A 19,615-nucleotide genomic window follows, 5' to 3' on the forward strand; every position below is an offset into this window, starting at 1 on the left:
TTTTTAAAGAAATCAACTGGGGATCTCAGGATCAAAAGGGGCATCATTCGAACAGACGGTCACCATTACAGTTCGTAATTGCACTCGTTGGCATTGGCTACAACAGCACAAAATAGGATACCAAGCCACGAAAAACTCACCAAAAAACCAGTCATCTACTATAATTGACAATCTGAATATATGTATCAGATATTAGTTTGAAATAGACTCCCTAATCCAGACAGTTATCGCTGGCAAAGAGCTCTGTTATAAGCATCTAACGGTTATAAGCATCTAACGTGGCAAATTAGAAATCGCTGCATGCATGCAACTCCTGACAAGCAGAATTTAAAAAAGTTTAGTGAAGATGCAGAATAATAGTCCTCACGAGTTCTTTAAGCAACATGAAGAGGTAAGGAGTAAAATCAGACAGGTGTATGTTCGGAGGGTGCTGAAGCTAACGGGAGTTGTAAGGCTGCAGTCTACGCCATCAGGTACACGGCTGTCATCGAGGATTTTAAAAAAAGTATGTAGAGAGATAGAGAGAAGACACTGATAGACAGACTACAAAGCAAAAGGCTATCCATGGTGTGTTGCATCAAACAGCTGATGCGAACAGAATGTCCCTTCCAGTGACGAGAGTAGGAATAAGTGAAAAGGGTCCCTGATCATTTTATGAAGACAATGTATGTATGTATGTATGTATGTATATATGTATGTATGTATGTATTGTTTATCGGCACATCAGCACAATCCTGGTTATATATTGGAGAATAAAAGTTATATAGTACAGAGAAAAGAAATGAAGATTGCTAAAAAAAATTGGCTCCATACACACGACGAAAATGTGTTACACCATCATCAGCCTGAAGTTTTGTGAATCACACGATTGAAGGTGTCCCATTTAGAATTGCGAGTTGACTCGCACATATTCAATCCATAGTCGAGTTCATTTCTTAGTAAAGTCTTGTATGACCAGAATGACAACTTTTGAGTCTGATCCCCAATTTATATCTTTAATGAATCAGAATACATCAAGGGCTTTTGCCATTTGGCCCTGAGCTAACAAATATGCGGAAAGAACGTTTGCTTACAATGAAATACAAGTCCTACAAATTTCGTTTCCTACACAATATAAATAAAAATAAACATAAAGATATGTCTTAGGGTTAATATGAATCCGATGCAGTTGATATCAGTTCACGGGGGAGAGAAAATAAAATATAAAATTTCCAAGATTTGAACCCGTTTTCTCTAACCATTTCTGTGCAAGCATATATGTAGTTGTGGGTCGGTGCATGCACATTTTAGGATCTATAACAGATGAAAAAGTCCTCGACATAGAACAAACAGTCAGTTCCTGGATTAAAACATGTTATGGTGTTGTTGATGTTTATGTTGTAAGTTTTACTGACAATGTGCGGCCATGAGGCACACTTATATCCTAATGATAGCTCTTAGAAAGGAGAGCATCCACTTAAACTGTGAAATGGCTCTCTTTAATAGACCAGTCATTATCCACATAATGTCAAAAATGTGTCCATGGAAAAAAAGAAACAATTTGCTAGCATACGTTATATTTTATCCAACGCTTCTCGGACAGTTGTTCTAAGTCTATTTGATAAGTTTGACCTTGACCTTTCATCTGATATTTAGAGCACGTAAGTTAACAGAGAAGTCTGTAATTTATAGTTCGTTCCATAAATTTGTAAATACATCTTGTAAATGCTGTGTGACTGTCTAGAAGGGTTAGTATGGTCGTTGTCAGGTTTTGGTACTTGTACTAACGGGTTGGTATGGTCTCTGTCAAGTTTTAGTATCATACTAAAGGGTTAGTATTGTCTCTGTCTGGTTTTTGTGCTCATAATAAAGGGTTAGTATAGTCGCCATTATACTACCTATAGACTCTGTCAGGTCAGATAGATAGATAGATAGATAGATAGATAGATAGATAGATAGATAGATAGATAGGTAGGTAGGTAGATACGTAGGTAGAAATGTAGATAAAAAAAGCAATAACAGATTTACCGAAAACAGGGTAGTCCAGTCAAAGCTTTTCCTTTTGGTTATCATGAAGATAAGCCTCCACAAGCACCTACAGATGGTGAAGAAATAAGGCGCCCCAATGATCATGATCATGGCCCAAATCCACAAGACATTTGTTTCCATGTATGCATTGTACTTGTATATGAGGGTATTCTTCGCTGAACGGAGAACAGTCTGATTGTTCGGAAAGATATTGGACACAACTAATATAAAACACATTTTTGATATCACAGTTGTTACTAGAATTGTTAAAAATAACACTATGCAAGCAATTATCTTTGTTATCACAAACGCTTTTCTCCAAAATTCAAGGTTATCTCCAGAAACACTCTCGGATGGTACTGTGCGAAATACATCCCAGGATTTTTCTTTTCTGAAAATATAAAATAAAGAAAAGAACAATTACTCGTAAGGAAACTTAATCTCCTTAGATCATCTTATGCACAAGCTGAAAGGCATATACATCTTTACACTCACAGGTCTGTGCACCGTTGTGCTCAATAGTTTATACGCTTTTGCACTCACAGGCTTATACGCCTTTGCACTCACAGGCTTATACGTCTTTGTGCAATTGGTCCGTTAGACGTCACCATTCCTTCGCATAGATGGGTTAGTTCCTACTGAAGCAAAGTATATATTACTTCTTATAAGTTACCGATTTATATTTTTAAAAGTTTGTCACTACACTACAACTTTTACATTATCTTTATTCCATTTCCAACCTTTCTGCTTTATATCTATAGTGAATGGTAGTTTCTGTTAGTACCTTATTTAAGCTATATATATATATATATATATATATATATATATATATATATATATATATATATATATATATATATATATATATATATTCTTCAATGTATACGCTATATCAATAATACAAGTATTATTTTAGAATATCACAAATGACCCCTTAATTGTATGAAGCGGTTTAGAAAGCATGCCAACACAACTCATCGTGTTGACGCTATCGGAACAACGTATATTTTTCCCATCATCTTTTGATAGACGTAAAGGTGATGTGCTTAGAAACAAATAAATGAAAGAAAAACATTTATATGTAACGAAACGTTGATTATGCAAAGGATTTTGTTTAGAGGTTTCAGACGTTATAATAAAGTATTATGCTTTTAGGCGGTCGTTGATCGATATGATAGAAGTTTTGTGTCTAAAATGTTCTAAATACAATCACCACATTGGAATAAACAAATTAAAGATGACAGTTGATTACATAGTAATGAATACTTTATTACTGACAAGCGATTTAAATATAGTATGCAAGTAGTGTTACTAAATCTAAGTCAACTTCTATTGGTATATTTATATGCACGTAGTGTCTTATTCATTGTTAACTTTTACTGGAATGTATGTATCCATTATGTGCTTAGGGATTCAAACGAGTTTAAACCAAGGAAAGAAACATAACTAACCGTCACCTCAAAACACTAACAAAAAGACAACTTAGTAGGATGTTTGTTTTTAAACTTATGCAGTTTGTGTACAAATTGGAGTTGAGTGTTTCAAGTACATCTCAGCTTATAATTTTATTTTGACTACGGACTTTTACTTTTTGAATTGTAGCACTGATAAATGAAGCAAATGACCTGAATGAACTGAGATGATTACTGTCCTTGATTGTCCTGTACGTAGACCACATTTTGAAATGAGGTGTATGACCACTGTTTGTTTGGATTTTTATTCGGTCCTTGACGAAGATTATGTCTTCCATAGTAGTAACTAATTCTACATACGTATAAATATCATTTAGTAATATCTCGCAGATATATAGCAAATTGTTATTACGTTTTTCTCTAATGTCAGGAGACAATATTCAGTTCACTAATGAAAATCTGCTTGGAGATATTGTCTATTGGAGATATTGTCTATCATTTGATTTCGATGCGTTGAATGTTCCAAACTTTCTACGATAAGCAAGTTTTGATGGTTTGAGTTTAGAGGATTGTGTCCTTTTGAGTTACATGCATTCTGAGAACAAATATAGGTATACAATAGGAAAATTGGATTCTGTATAAAACGTGTTTTTTAAATATCACTAAGATCAGCGTTAATAAGGAATATGAAATCGCTACCTTATTTGACACATGATTTACAATCAGATTTCTACGTATTATTACAACTTTTGTGGTATTCACCCGAACACACACGAGAACGCTCGCCTGCATATATGTAGGCAAATTATATTGTAATTAATTTTTTGTTTACGGCATGGGCTACTTTCAAGAGCAAAGCGACGTGGGAATTGGCCTGCTTATACTGGAGGTACGCTTGTCTTTGAAGTCGGTATTTATAATTATAAACTTCATAGGGCTTGCATTTTATTATGGGTATTGATCTCTTTTGAAGGAATAAGAATATTGCCGAATGATGTGAACAATTGCAATGAATAAGGTATTTGTTCGCTTTGATTCGTATGATGCTTTAATACCAATGCTAGACATACACTTCTAATGTCGTTGTGGATCAGCCAAGAACGTATTCAAGGGTTATTCTTTTTCACTGCGCATTCCCAACGCAATCTGCAATAAATGTTGCATATCTTTAATCATCGCAAGGTTACGATGCCTCATTTACGATGACTTACAGCATCGTTCTGGAAATGTTTGGTGCAGAACTATAAAATGGTCTCCCGATTATCAATGTTTGAAATCTTTTGCAATACTTTGAATGAACAACTCACTTGACTTTCTTCTCCTCTGGTGGTGGGCCCTTGCCTTCCTGCAAGGCATCGTTGAGTTCTTTAGCGTCAAGGCCTGCTGGAATGTCATCCGAATTTATGTCGCTTTGGTCATCCCCATTTTCCTGGAAACCTGAAGTTGAGATATCGTCCTCTTCATCATCGTCATCTGAATTGTTTTTGATATTGTTTCTCGAAAGATTATCTTCAGAATCATCGTCTCCGTCAGCATCATACGCAGGGTTCGTGTGACCCCTGTCCTGCATGTTGAACGAAAGATGTTTGAGACTCACATGGGCGGTCCTGCCTGGAAATCTCACAGTCTGGGGAAGCTCACTTGACTGTTTCGTCTGCAACGGAAAGTAAATGATAGCTTAACTGTAACAGTTGAATGACCTTAATAATGAACCAGATGCTGCTACTTTCATGAGTCGTGAATTATAAGTGTTTGTTTAATATGTGAACATCTTCTGAGGTAAAACTTCTTTTGACAGCTTAAAGTTTAAGAAAGAGGAAGGTAAATATGTCCATGAAATAACTCAGGCATGGGCTTCTATTAGTATTTAGCACTTTTTGTCAACGGTAAGAAGAACTTTGCAATTAAGTCTACACAAAGTTCTTTCAAGGATTCTACAAATTGTGTACAAGCTTTCGTGAAGTTTCAGTTGGTGCCTTTTAAAACTTCCATTCCTCATTTTATAACAACAATATGCACTGTGTAATAAAATTTAAATATCAAAAATACAGAGTAATATAACATGCAGTTTTACTTCTGTGTTTGTCTCTGGTTGTATTTCTCCCTCCCTCCCTCCCTCCCTCTCTCTCTCTCTCTCTCTCTCTCTCTCTCTCTCTCCACATGTTCACTTAAATGCATTAAAGATATACATTAAATATAGCATGCAGAAGAAAGCATTTCACTAAGTAATACTGAGAAGAAAATGATAAAAACAAAAGCATTTCTCGCCGCTTTCTTTCTTTATCTTTCCCCCAGTAGACCGTAATGTTAATGTTTTGCACATTTATAGTACATTGGTAGTAAGACATAAAAAGACGCTTTAATCTGCAACAAGATCTATCCGAGGGTAATTTTGTAAAGCGTTGAAAGTGATATACTGCGCGGTTCTTTTTCTTAAATAAAACGTCCATTGTCGATGCAATGAAAATATTATTTTTTCTTATTTCGCCCCAGCTCTGCCATATAGTGATGCCCCATTTGAGGTGCATTGGACTTATCAATTTACAATAATTGCTAATATCTACCACACACACACACACACACACACACACACACACGCGCGCGCGCGCGCAACATAATACACACATATATAATCTGGATATATAATCAGAATGAACTGACACCAACATATACTGGAGCTTAGATAATAGGGAAAGATCAAAGGCAAAGAGATAACAATAAGAAAAATTTAGAGAGGAAATCTATATAAAAGGTAAAGAGAAAACAATAAGAATAAAATTGAGAGAGGAAATCTATATTAAATTACCTTAGAGGAGGTAGCACCAGATGGAAGACAGTAACAGCACAACAATGCTACGTAACATATAATGTAGTACATTTATATAATTATTATAAATATTTATGCCTCTATTCAACATCACCATGCATTTCCTCCAATGATTCTGGTCAGCTTTCTTATTGCTAATATATGCCTTATAATTTTCTCTATCGTAATAAAATCTAATCAATTCTACAAATCCCTTATATACCAATTGCGAGATTTTGACTTAAATTCCCTTATACTCAAATTGTTAGACTTCAGTATAAATTCCCTTATACTCAGATTGTGAGACCTTAACACAAGTTCTCTTATACTCAAAGTGCTTGATTGAGCATTTAGCTACAAGAGTAATATAGTTAATCGGAATAGCATTACTCTCATGTAAAATTTATTTTCCAAATAAAATCGTCTTAAAAATGATTGCCAGAACAAATTCGACTTGGAGCAAACTGGTTATTTAAAATATCTGACAAATATTTGCGTTGTTCCCAATGAGACGACGGATCCTCGGAAATTTAAAGGCCGTGATAATTTAAATATATCAATCATTTTAGTCATAGTGTACTAGGATTCCTCTTTTAATTTCATCTTCGATTTCTAAATTATATGAGAAACTGAATTATTGAATTTTCAGATCACCTGACCCAACGGATCGTGTAAGAACACAAGTGAATGATTTTTGAGCCTGGATTTACCAAGGTTTCAATTGTTATTCTATATGTTGATGTCAAAATCCTATTAGACCATATTCTTTTGGGAGTTAGACTCAACTTACACTATACATTTCTTTTGTTGTTTGACTCCCTTTTGAACCTTATGCTTCGTGTGGAGTTAAACTTCTTTAGACCTTCTATTTCTATTAGAGTTAGACTCCTTTAGACCTTATATTTCTATTAGAGTTAGACTCTTTCAGACCTTATATTTATATTAGAGTTAGACTCCTTTAGACCTTATATTTCTATTAGAGTTAGACTCTTTCAGACCTTATATTTCTATTAGAGTTAGACTTCTTTTAGACCTTATAGTTATGTTAGAGTTAGAATCCTTTAGATCTTTTATTTTTAATAGAGTTAGTCTCCTTTAGACCTTATATTTCTATTAGAGTTGGACTCCTTTAGACCTTCTATTTCTATTAGAGTTATACTCCTTTAGACCTTATATTTCTATTAGAGTTATACTCCTTTAGACCTTATATTTCTATTAGAGTTAGACTCTTTTAGACCTTATAGTTATGTTAGAGTTAGAATCCTTTAGATCTTTTATTTCTATTAGAGTTAGACTAATTTTAGACCTTCTATTTCTATTTGAGTTAGACTCCTTTAGACCTTATATTTCTATTAGAGTTAGACTCTTTTAGACCTTATATTTCCATTAGAGTTAGACTTCTTTTAGACCTTATAGTTATGTTAGAGTTAGAATCCTTTAGATCTTTTATTTCTATTAGAGTTAGACTAATTTTAGACCTTCTATTTCTATTAGAGTTAGACTCCTTTAGACCTTATATTTCTATTAGAGTTAGACTCTTTCAGACCTTATATTTATATTAGAGTTGGACTCCTTTAGACCTTATATTTCTATTAGAGTTAGACTCCTTTAGACCTTATATTTCTATTAGAGTTAGACTCTTTCAGACCTTATATTTATATTAGAGTTAGACTCCTTTAGACCTTATATTTCTATTAGAGTTAGACTCTTTTAGACCTTATATTTCCATTAGAGTTAGACTTCTTTTAGACCTTATAGTTATGTTAGAGTTAGAATCCTTTAGATCTTTTATTTCTATTAGAGTTAGACTAATTTTAGACCTTCTATTTCTATTAGAGTTAGACTCCTTTAGACCTTATATTTCTATTAGAGTTAGACTCTTTCAGACCTTATATTTCTATTAGAGTTAGACTCCTTTTAGACCTTATATTTCTATTAGAGTTGGACTCCTTTAGACCATAAATGTTTTATTTTGATGCTGGACTCCTTTTAGACAATTTTTTTCTTTCTGTTCTTCTTAGACTTCTTTAGGACCAAACATTTATTTTGGTGTTAAGTTCACCTTATATTTAATTTTGGTGTTAGACTCACCATGTATTTCTTTTTAATGTTAGACTCATCGTATATTTGTTTTTGATGTTAGACTCACCATATATTTCTGTTGGTGTTAGACTTACCATCTATTTCTTTTAGTGTTAGACTCACCAGATATATTTTTGGTGTTAAAATCACCATATATTTATTTTGGCGCTAGACTCACCATATATTTACTTTTGGTGTTAGACTCACCATATATGTTTTTGGTGTTAGACTCATCATATATTTATTTTGGTGTTAGACTCACCGTATATTTATTTTGGTGCTAGACTCACTATATATTTTTTGGTGTTAGACTCACCGTATATTTATTTTTGGTGTTAGACTCACCATATATTTATTTTGATGTTAGACTCACCATATATTTATTTTGGTGTTAGACTTACCATATTTTTTTGGTGTTAGACTCACCATATATTTATTTTTGGTGTTAGACTCACCATATATTTATTTTGATGTTAGACTCACCATATATTTATTTTGGTGTCAGGCTCACCGTATATTTATTTTGGTGTTAGACTCACCATATATTTATTTTTGGTGTTATTTTGTTATTTCTATTTTCTGTAATGTTTTGTTGACATGACTTTTTTTTAAAGTACATAGTAATTTCATTCTTCGACCCAAAGTGACTTATTCTTTACAATCATTTTTATTTCTATTTTATAATGGTCTCCAGCTGCTGAGTTATTAATTCGGACATGTTTTATGAATCTATTTCCAAAGAAGAAATTTTCACTGGAGGATCCTGGAAAATGGTATTTATTTCAAGTCTGCTGTCAAATATGTTTTACCCAAGGTAGGATTCTTCCAAAAAGACATTCAAGATGAGTCAGCCAAATATCAACACACACACACACACACACACACACACACACACACACACACACACATTACAGATGAGTGTACCAAATAAAAATAAAGTCAGCTTTATTCCTCAACTAAATTATTGAATGATTTTTTAATTTTTATCAATCGTACAAGAACTTTCGACAAAGCATGTTTGAAAACCACGTGTCCCTTTATGTGTGTGGAAATCATTTGCTCTTTTATGTGTGGAAATCATATGTCGTTTTATGTGGGTGGAAACTGACTAACCTGTATTAAACCGATGTAAACTGCTTGAGGCTGTATCAACTTAATAAGCCCGTCCTTTCTGTTTTATCGTCCCATTTCGAGGCAACGTAAAACTATAGCAAGTTAAAATCATTGAGAGCAAGCAATCGACTTCATTCATACAATAAACCGATCCCAAGAGATAAGCACCGATAACCCCCTATTTCATGTCATTTGATTCGTAACTCTGAAGCATGCTTTATCGTCAGATGACATATTGGCAACGACGACACGGTTTGAAGTAGATTTTACTGTCTATGGATTTTGATTCTTTCATGCAGATTTCTTAAATATTGCAGTGAATGCCGAACTGACCCCTTTTTCTCAAACGATATTATACGGATACTGAGGGAGTAAAATAATGAATTCAAGAGGGGAATAAGTTTAACATAGAATGTGATTTAAAGAATATATATACTATTAAGTCTGGAAATATTGTTCATGAAGATATAACTGCATTGTATTTAACAGTATGACAAGTTTCCCCAGGTCTTACGAAGGATCCACGGAGGCTCAATAGTTCGCTTGTCATTCTCACGACCAATAAGGTGTCGGTTCATGTCCTGACCCGATCAAGACGGGTCGGATACCATGGTGTCCCTGTGGGCGAGGTAGTTTAATTCAATGGACTCAATACAAGATAATCTTTCATGGTTTCACGAGCCGTGAAAAACGAGCCCATCGATCAACAGCCCCACCCCAATTCAGCTAATTGTTTTGTAAAATAATTATAAATGACAAGCAAAATACTTGCTTTCAAACATTATTCTTCATTTGTTCATTTCTTAAGTCTCAATCAATACACTTTAACGCGGATACTTCCTCTTCGAGTATAGATAACAGTTCTAATCTTTTGCGGTAGGGGAGAAATAAGGGTGCAGTAGATGCACGGAATTGTTCATAAATCAAATGTACGCTTGACAACCGTCTCTAGTGAAATGGAGCCACTTTCAGTAGTTGTAAGATTTAAGCAATCTGGTACTTGATAGGGTATCGATTCCACACAATTAGGTTGGTCAATCCGCCATCTCGATATGGCAAACATATTTTATTCAATAAAGGCGACAATGCTTGTAATAGAGTGTATTCATCCGTGTAAATCCCATTCACAACATTTTCCGGAAATGTTTAAAAGCATGACAATTCAGTAATACCGGTACATGACAATACAAACAACCCATGTACCTGACATGCACCTTCGCTCTCAGTCGGACCACCTCAGCAATTTTTGGGAGACAATATCTGCTATTTCTATGATTAGAGTGACTGTTAGATTGACAGAGAATTTTAGAATTAAAAAATTGTTCCATTCTTTCGTAATCGCTCTGTCAATCACTATTTTGTAACTATCAGAATTTTTCCGAATGACAGTTACCAGCATACATATCTTGCATGATCTGCAATGCTGCAATTGTTCTGCCCTCCTAGGGTCTGGGAAAATGGAGTGCCGTTACCGACAGTTGTTGTTGTTGTTCTAGGGTTTAACGCCATTTTTCAGCACAAGATAGGCTATAAATGGCGACCAGTATAACTGGTGGAGGAAGAACCCTGGAAAACCCAGGGAAGAACCACCGACCCACGAGAAGCTACTGACAGGCTTTCCCACGTACCCACGCTAGCCGATACTTGGACTCGAACCCACGCAGACAGAGGTGAGATGGCAGTGATCCGAAACGGTGAGCGCTTTAGACCACTCGGCCACTCGGGGCCCCTGTTACCGACAGAAGGCACTTTTTGGTCAAACTTTGCATTAAAGAATACCCTACCAAGACATGATCTACTTTCCACCATCATTCATGCTAAAGCTTATTTCGTAAGCTTAAACAATATCATTTTCAGTTTTATTTTTACTTACATATTTATTTTGGACATAGAGGGCGGTGCAAGAGGCGTGTCTCTATCAATAAATGAAACTCATCGTCACAACCACGTGTTGCATCAGCTTATATCATCAGCCAATCCGAACACCTTAAGAATGTTTGGAGAAATTTGAACTGTTCCTATTTACTTATTTATTTTCACAAACTTCTGAGTGTGCTACGAAGTGCTGAGGTTAAAAATTATCCAGGTAAATTATTCATTTAAATTTGTCTCCTCAGATTGTACTTCCTTCATTAAACATTTCTGTCATGAACCAGTTGACAAATAAACTAGCGATCGGTAAAACTGACACGAAAAAAATGACTGATGGAATGATTATCTCCAGAATACCCCCCCCCCAAGAAAACGTCCATTCATGCATGTAATAACCCAGTATGACATACAATCAATAATATCATATTATAGCAAATGAAAAATGCCTGTTCACTACGTACTCTGCTAATTACTTTGATATTACAGTACTCTTCGTTCATATACTTGCATATGTGCTCCTACTAACTCCAAATATTTGGAATATTTTTCATTTGATTCAGGATATATATATATATATATATATATATATATATATATATATATATATATATATATATATATATATATATATATATATATATATATATATATATTGGTTGGATGCAAAATGTTCGAGTGTCTGTCCTCCGCGTAGAACAGTATAAATTAGGTCATCACCGTGTAACTGTGTGTTACATGTCACCCACTGTGAACGAAGAGTGATTAGTCATATCAGCTGAGTTTAAACTTTGAACGATTATATCGCTTAGATTCAGTTAGTCCTGCTGCGCGTGTACCCACTCAAAGTTTATAATGTTTTCGATAAGATAATAACATATCCTGGTTGTTACGACATTATTGCCAAGTACTGAAGTTTCTATGTAATTTAAAGTAATTATACATACATACATACATACATACATACATACATACATACATACATACATACATACATTACAAATTCTTTGATCATATCAGTAACACGAGTACACGTCTGTGGTTACTTTTACTACAATTATTTTTCCTTGAACATTACCAAAAGAGATGAGTAAAGAATTTGGGAAAGTTGTGACACAATTATGCCTATTATTGAAAATGTCAGATTTTGTTAAATACTTATTATTAAAGAAAATTTGCTTTAAATATTTTTTTATTAACTTTCAAACACTTCTCGTAAAAATTAGAATGATTTGGTCATATTGGGATGATGGTGTTCATTTACCGTTGCTTGCTGTTAGGAAATCGGTTCAAGAATCATTTGTCATTGTCCTTTTGAACTAGGTTTTGGACATACGGTCCGAAATCACGTTTAAAAGACATACTTTGTTCTAGTGAAGATTCCAGATGAATCTTGCTGACTATGTGTTTGATTTCAAATATAAGTTGTCAAAGGTTTGTGAAGTAACAATAGCGAATCCTCACTTTACTCAGGCAAAAAAGAGAATACGGTACAACAGAAAGACACATTAAAGGAGTTTTCAGTCGGTATGGTGAAAATAGTGGCACTCTTGCTAATCTCTCAAAATCGCATTCGGGCTACATTTTATGGTCCTTATACAATTGAAAAGGCACGACGTTACTTCAGTAAATTTAGTTATACCTATCCCACACAGAACGACAACAATGGATGACATCACTGGAATGTAATCTGGTTGTAAGGATTTTACTTTAACCAATCTTCATAATTTCAGAAATACTAAACAATCAGGAACTGAAACATTCAGATCTACAGCCACAGTAACGGACTGAATTAAAACAAAATTATTATGTGAATATGAGCACTGATTTCCTGATGTTTCCACACAAATTTACTATATCGTGCCGTTGAGATTGTAGATTCCACATCTGCGAAACAACATCATTAAAGAATGAATCCTCTCAATCAGGAATGTTTGAAAAATTAAATTGAATGTTTGATGGAGAACGATTTTATTGAACCAAGTGAAAGTAACTGTAGTTCATCATGCATTCTTCTGCCTAAATCAGATTATATATATATATATATATATATATATATATATATATATATATATATATATATATATATATATATATATACACACACACACACACACACTTGGAAATGCAAAATATGTCACAAAATTTGACCTTCTAAAATAATTTTCGGCTTTCGTGACTCATGTCCGTATGGAGTTTATCAATATAAAGTGATGCTATTTGGGATGAAAAATTCGCCTAGTACCTTTCAACGTTTAATGAATATGATTGCATCTGGTCTAGATAATTATGATGCTTGCATCGATGATGTCATTATCTGCAACGACGACTGGAAAGTTAACTAAGAGACAATTCGGAAATTGTTTTGACAGTCTCAATGATGCAAATTTGACAATTACTTTATCCAAAAGTGAGTTTTGCCGTGCTTGTGTTACATTTCTAGTTAGTTATATTTTTATATTTCATTATATGCTATTGTAATGTAACATTGTATTTTGGACATTACCTTGTCCAACATTAAGTTTCTTTTCTACTATGCCCGAATTCTTGATTATTGATTTGTTTATATTCTGTAAACAAATAATACATAGCTAAAGTATGCTCTATGTGTATGGGTTTAATATTAGGATCATTATTAATATAATGAAACATTTTTATTTGGGTCTAGGTCTGAGTTATTGGAATTCCCCTACAATTTACATGGTTTACCTGACATAGGCCAGGTTACATATAATAATTTTAGTAACAGACTTTCTCATGATGTCTAACATTTTATTTTGTAAACATTAAAGAACATTCCAGAATTTTATATTCTATTATGGAAAGGTTTATTTTAGAAAATGCTAATTGTGACCTGAGATCAAGTAGAGGACTATATAATGATTTGTGTCTGTAATTTTATGATTATTTTGGGGTTCAGTTTGCAATACGGCAAGTTCATTTGTTTTCATTTTCACTTCGTATTCTATGGAAATAAATTATTTGTTGAATTGTATAAAACCTGGTTGGTTTTCACTCTTTTCTGTTACTGATTTCAAGAGCATATACTCGTAACAATCTATATGTCTGTAATATTTAATTTATCCAATCGTTAAGTTTTGTCTGTATATGTATATGTAATGCCCAGTGTGTCCAATCCTTACATTTATGTCAATATGTAATTCTCAGTGTGTCCAGTCGTTACATTCCTGTTGTATGTAATGTTCAATGTATCCAGTCATTACCTATATGTCTGTATGTAATTTCAATGTGTCCGATCTTTACATTTGTAATTGTGCGTAATGATCAATGTATACAGCAGTGTCTGAGAAAAGTATCTTTGAACAAAATATCTGGTCCAAAATGGCGAATGGGAAATTACAAGACGAAATTCTTCACTTATTTTTTCTATGTATGTATGTATGTGTATGTAGGTATGTAGGTATGTAGGTAGGTAGGTAAGTCTTTCTTTCTGTCTGTATGTCTGTCTGTACGTACGTACAAAACCTGGTTGATTGCATTTCTTTCTGTCTGTCTGTCTGTCGGTATGTATGTATGTATGTATGTAAGTATGTATGTATGCATGAATGTATGTATTAAAGTTAAATCTTCTCTCGCCCTCGCGAAAGACACAACACCAGAATTGCAGATCCTACCGGTAATCTCAAAAAAGCATTAATATCGGTTGAAGATATACAGCACGTCTGTTATGCTATATTTATTAACGTAGATTTTTTAAAATGTATTTCAAGGTAAAATTACGTTTTTTACCTCTAGGTAACAATTATTATTATTATTATTATTATTATTATTATTATTAGTATTAGTAGTTGTAGTTGTAGTATTAATATCGCTATTGTTATTTACAATAATGTCTGGAAGACCTTCAGAAATATAACACTATAGATGTTATATCACACTTTACCTGCTGTTTATGAAGGCTGGACATTCCTGAATCGAAACGTTTCAAATCAAATGCTTAAACATCATAGAATCCCTTACCTGTTGATTTAGAAGAGTAAACTTTCCCGAAGCCATACTTTATCTTATTTTATCTTCTATACTTCCGTTAAGAATAGCTTGTTGTTGTTTTGTTCTTTTTTCTCTGAATGTAATACAAAGCTTCTGATTTCACAAGCCATTTAACATTGTTGGTAAAGGAAGCTAACCTCACCGACAGAACGACTAGCTGATAGGGTCGATCAAGTATAGTCTGATAGGTTTATCGTGGTAAGGAGGGAGTCGAATATGCAGATAAAATATTATTATCTCATTTTTATACTAATTTTGTATGAAAATTAGACCGTCAAGGCACGCACAAAGATATCGTTCTTGGAATCTTCCAATAAAATAAAATATATGTCTCTCTTGTATACATACACACAGACACACACACATGAACACACGCCATATATGTTTATTGCAGTGTATTCAGTGTGCATTTTCTTGTGCCAGGGAAGAATACCTAGATTCCTTTTGCAGTGTATTCAATGCATTTTCTCATGCCAGGGAAGAATACCTAGATTCCTTTTGCATTGTATTCAATGCTTTTTTTGTGCCAGGGAAGAATACCTAGATTCCTTTTGCAGTGTATTCAATGCATTTTTTTGTGCCAGGGAAGAATGCCTAGATTCCTTTTGCAGTGTATTCAATGATTTTTCTTGTGCCAGGGAAGAATACCTAGATTACTATTGCAGTGTATTCAATGCATTTTATTGTGCCAGGGAAGAATACTTAGATTCCTTTTGCAGTGTATTCAATGCATTTTCTTGTGCCAGGGAAGAATACCTACATTACTATTGCAGTGTATTCAATGCATTTTCTTGTGCCGGGGAAGAATACTTAGATTCCTTTTGCAGTGTATTCAATGCATTTTCTTGTGAAAGGGAAGAATGCCTAGATTCCTTTTGCAGTGTATTCAATACACTTTCTTGTGACACGGAAGAATACATAGATTAATATTGCAGTGTATTCAGTGCAATTTCTTAATAATAATAATAATAATAATAATAATGATAATAATAATAATAATAATGATGATGATGATGATGATGATGATGATGTTGTTGATGGTGATGATGATGATGATGATAATAACAATAATGATAATAATAATAATAATAATAATAATAATATCATGATGATTATTATTATTATTATTATTGAAGGTTCAATGATACTGCAAAACTCGAAACATTTCAAATCAAATAGCTTAGAAATTATATAATCCCTTACCTCAAATTTTTTTAGAAGACTAAATGATCTGGAAGCCATATTTTATCAGTTCAATTATGAAGAGTTGAGATTAATATAAATCCTTCATTTGTACAAGCGGTGTTACTTGAATGGGTAATGGAGTCAACTATCTTCATCACCTGAACTGCCTGTTACCGACAACCCACTTTATATAGTGATAGAATTTTATCTGTGTGCAGAGGGTGTTTTTACGTAGATAATGGACATGTACATTGCGATTTGCATATATAATGCAGTATTGATATAAACGCCGAGTTCTCTTTCCGTAAGTATAGTCAGAAATATTTTGCTACTAACAAGCATCTAAAGGAAAGGATGTTACAATTTAACTGTTACACTTTCGATTACTTCTGTATGTCACTGCGGATGCTATGTCCATCTCGATCAGAATTGACAAAGACTTGTAATACTTTTCCATTGCTTCCATTCAGCGATATCATTGCTAATTCTATAAATTGGTCTTCATGAGCTGTATCAGCGATATCGTTGCTGATTTTATGTATCGTACTATATGTACTATATCAGCGATGTCGTTGCTAATTCTATCAATCGTACTACATGTATTACATCAGCGATTGTATTGCTACAGGTAATTCTTTCAATCGCACTTCATGTACTACAGTATCTTATGCATTGCTTATTCCCTCAATTTGGCGGTGAGTACAATCATTTATCTCTCCAGTGTCACGCTTACAACCAACGCCAACCTCACCCCTAATACTACTACCATCCACCAATACTACTGTTAATACTGTCGCAGCCTTTTGCTACGACCTCTGATATTGCCAATATTGTTCCTATATCCTATACTTCCTCATTACGTAATCAATGTATATTGTGTATGTACTAAAATAATTAATATGTTGATGATGAGTCAGCAAAATGATTATGAACATAACGTGCCATTGCATACATTTATGCAAAATCAAATGGCTACTTTGCATTAGATCAATATGTTTATTGCTAAAAACTGCCTCTCGGCGATTTAAAACACGGGTACATTCCTTTCTTTAGATCAACATGTATATTGCAAAGACTTAATTTGCAGCAATTTAAACAAATTTTCAACTTGTTAAAGTATAAACTTACGTTATTCGAGTCTATGAAAGAATTACTTGTGTTTTTATGCTATTCTCGATCTTTTTCTTCAACAAGGAATATCCTTTCGAAACTGTTTTTGTAAGTGATAACAATACATGCCACATGTCCATCGATGTGATAGGTTTGTCATTTGCTTTCATTTCACACAAAATAAACATCGTGAAGAATTGGCCTTACTGAGAAATGTGCCAACTTTTTCATTTGGAGATGATAAGAGGATTTGGAATTACTTATCTTTAGACACATCGAAGAACAGAGAATGTCAAAACTTGTATCATATCTTTGTCCATCAAAGCATGCACTGTTTAGGAGTAGCTCTTTCGACACATCGAAGAACAGAGAATGTCAAAACTTCCATCAAGTCTTTGTCAATCAAAACATGCACTGTTCAGGAATAGCTTACATTCCTTCATTCATGGTTGGTTGTGTTGTTTGAAATAATGATGGCACCAAATATTTCAAGAGCACATTGACCTACTCTTTTTACATCAGTACAAAAATAATAAGCATGAAAATGAACCAAAAAGCATGAAAATGAACCAATAAGCATGAAAATGAACCAATAAGCATGACAATGAACCAATAAGCATGAAAATGAACCAATAAGCATGAAAATGAAATAATAAGCATGAAAATGAACCAAGAAGCATGAAAATGAACCACTAAGCATGGAAATGAAATAATAAGCATGAAAATGAACCAAAAAGCATGAAAATGAATCACAAAAGCATGTACCCTTTTACGCTTTGTCCAAATACTGAATAGGTATCATAGACCGGATAAGCAGAATGTTCAACTGAGTGTTGAGTGAGAACAATTTGTGTTTCATCAAAATCTATCAGACAGTGAAAGTTCATAAAGAGTGAGTACTTCTAAATAAGTCAATAAATAAAAGGTAATTCTGAATTAAAATAAAATACTGCATATAGGCATGCCATAGAGGTAAGAAAAGAATACAGTGTTTGAACTTTGTTGTTGAATATGATAATGTTTTATTTCGTCGTAGTCTTGCTTAAGTGTAAAAACCTTTCATATGAACATTATATAAAATAATCAAGTTGTAAATATGTTGACTACTCTCAGATTGTTGAAAACACTTCGTTGCCAGTTCTTTACAGGTAAGTGATGATTTTTGGCTATTTTAAACTGATTTATTGAGGAGAAATTATGGTCCACATACAACTTCAGTTACTCTAGTTTTTGACATGTTTATCTCAGGTTGAAACACAGGATTCATTAAAGTCTTTAAAAAAGTGACTCATCGTGCTTGACAATATTACCCCACTATTTTATATGTTTGAATAACGGACTCTCCCAACTTTTGAACAATGCAATACGTGTCTAATAAATGGATTTGTAATCACTGACGTAAGCTTCTTGTCTTTTAATTACAACATTTTAACGTGTTCTAAGTTTCGCTGTATAACACATTCGAGGAGTTAAGTTTACAAAACATTCCATATACGATTCCTTTGTTCTTTGTGTCTCGTGATCATTGCATAAATTAATTGTCATCAGAAAACAGTTGTATACTATGAGTTACCTCAACGGGTAAGACAGGACTTTTTGGTTTTAAGGGTACTTGAATACATGAAAGGTTATACAGTATTAAGGCAAATTGAGCGAAGTGTTTTCACATAAATACTGCAGCAGTCGACCCGGGTGTGAACCGAATTTGAATCCAGAACCTTCGTTGCTAATCATGGAGGTACAGCTGCTACTTCGGGTCGGTAGGCCATATAGTGTGAAGGAATGTAAGTAAAGCGTATTACCCAGACACGCCACGGCAGCCGACCTCAGTTAATCAAAGCAATACGAGTAAAGTTTATTGCCCAGACACGCCACTGCAACCGACTTCAGTTAATCAAAGCAATGCGAATAAAGTGTATTGCCCAGACACGCCACTGCAGCCGACCTCAGTTAATCAAAGCAATGCGAGTAAAGTGTATTGCCCAGATACACCACTGCAACCGACTTCAGTTAATAAGAG

At 33.8% G+C, this 19,615-nt stretch overlaps 1 protein-coding gene across 4 annotated transcripts in view; it reads right to left on the minus strand.

Moving 5' to 3' along the window:
• LOC149790575 (chitin synthase chs-2-like) overlaps nt 1–19,615 on the minus strand; it is a 61,571-nt gene that overhangs the window by 32,056 nt on the left and 9,900 nt on the right. The window contains exons 1-3 of one of the 4 annotated variants that reach the window (XM_089972654.1): nt 16,504–16,647; nt 4,727–5,073; nt 2,008–2,398 (exon numbers count right to left, since the gene is read on the minus strand). In XM_089972654.1, coding sequence (XP_089828780.1) covers nt 2,008–2,398; nt 4,727–5,073; nt 16,504–16,542 — 777 coding nt within the window. In that variant the 5' untranslated portion in view covers nt 16,543–16,647. Of the gene's footprint in view, nt 1–2,007; nt 2,399–4,726; nt 5,074–9,420; nt 9,526–15,270; nt 15,441–16,503; nt 16,648–19,615 lie in introns of those variants that run through there. The other 3 variants (XM_089972655.1, XM_089972656.1, XM_089972653.1) reach the window with 3 other exon arrangements.

This window comes from Sinohyriopsis cumingii, chromosome 10 (genome assembly GCF_028554795.1).
Source record: "Sinohyriopsis cumingii isolate HCF-2022 chromosome 10, ASM2855479v2, whole genome shotgun sequence".
In the NCBI taxonomy this organism is placed as follows: Eukaryota; Metazoa; Mollusca; class Bivalvia; order Unionida; family Unionidae; genus Sinohyriopsis; species Sinohyriopsis cumingii.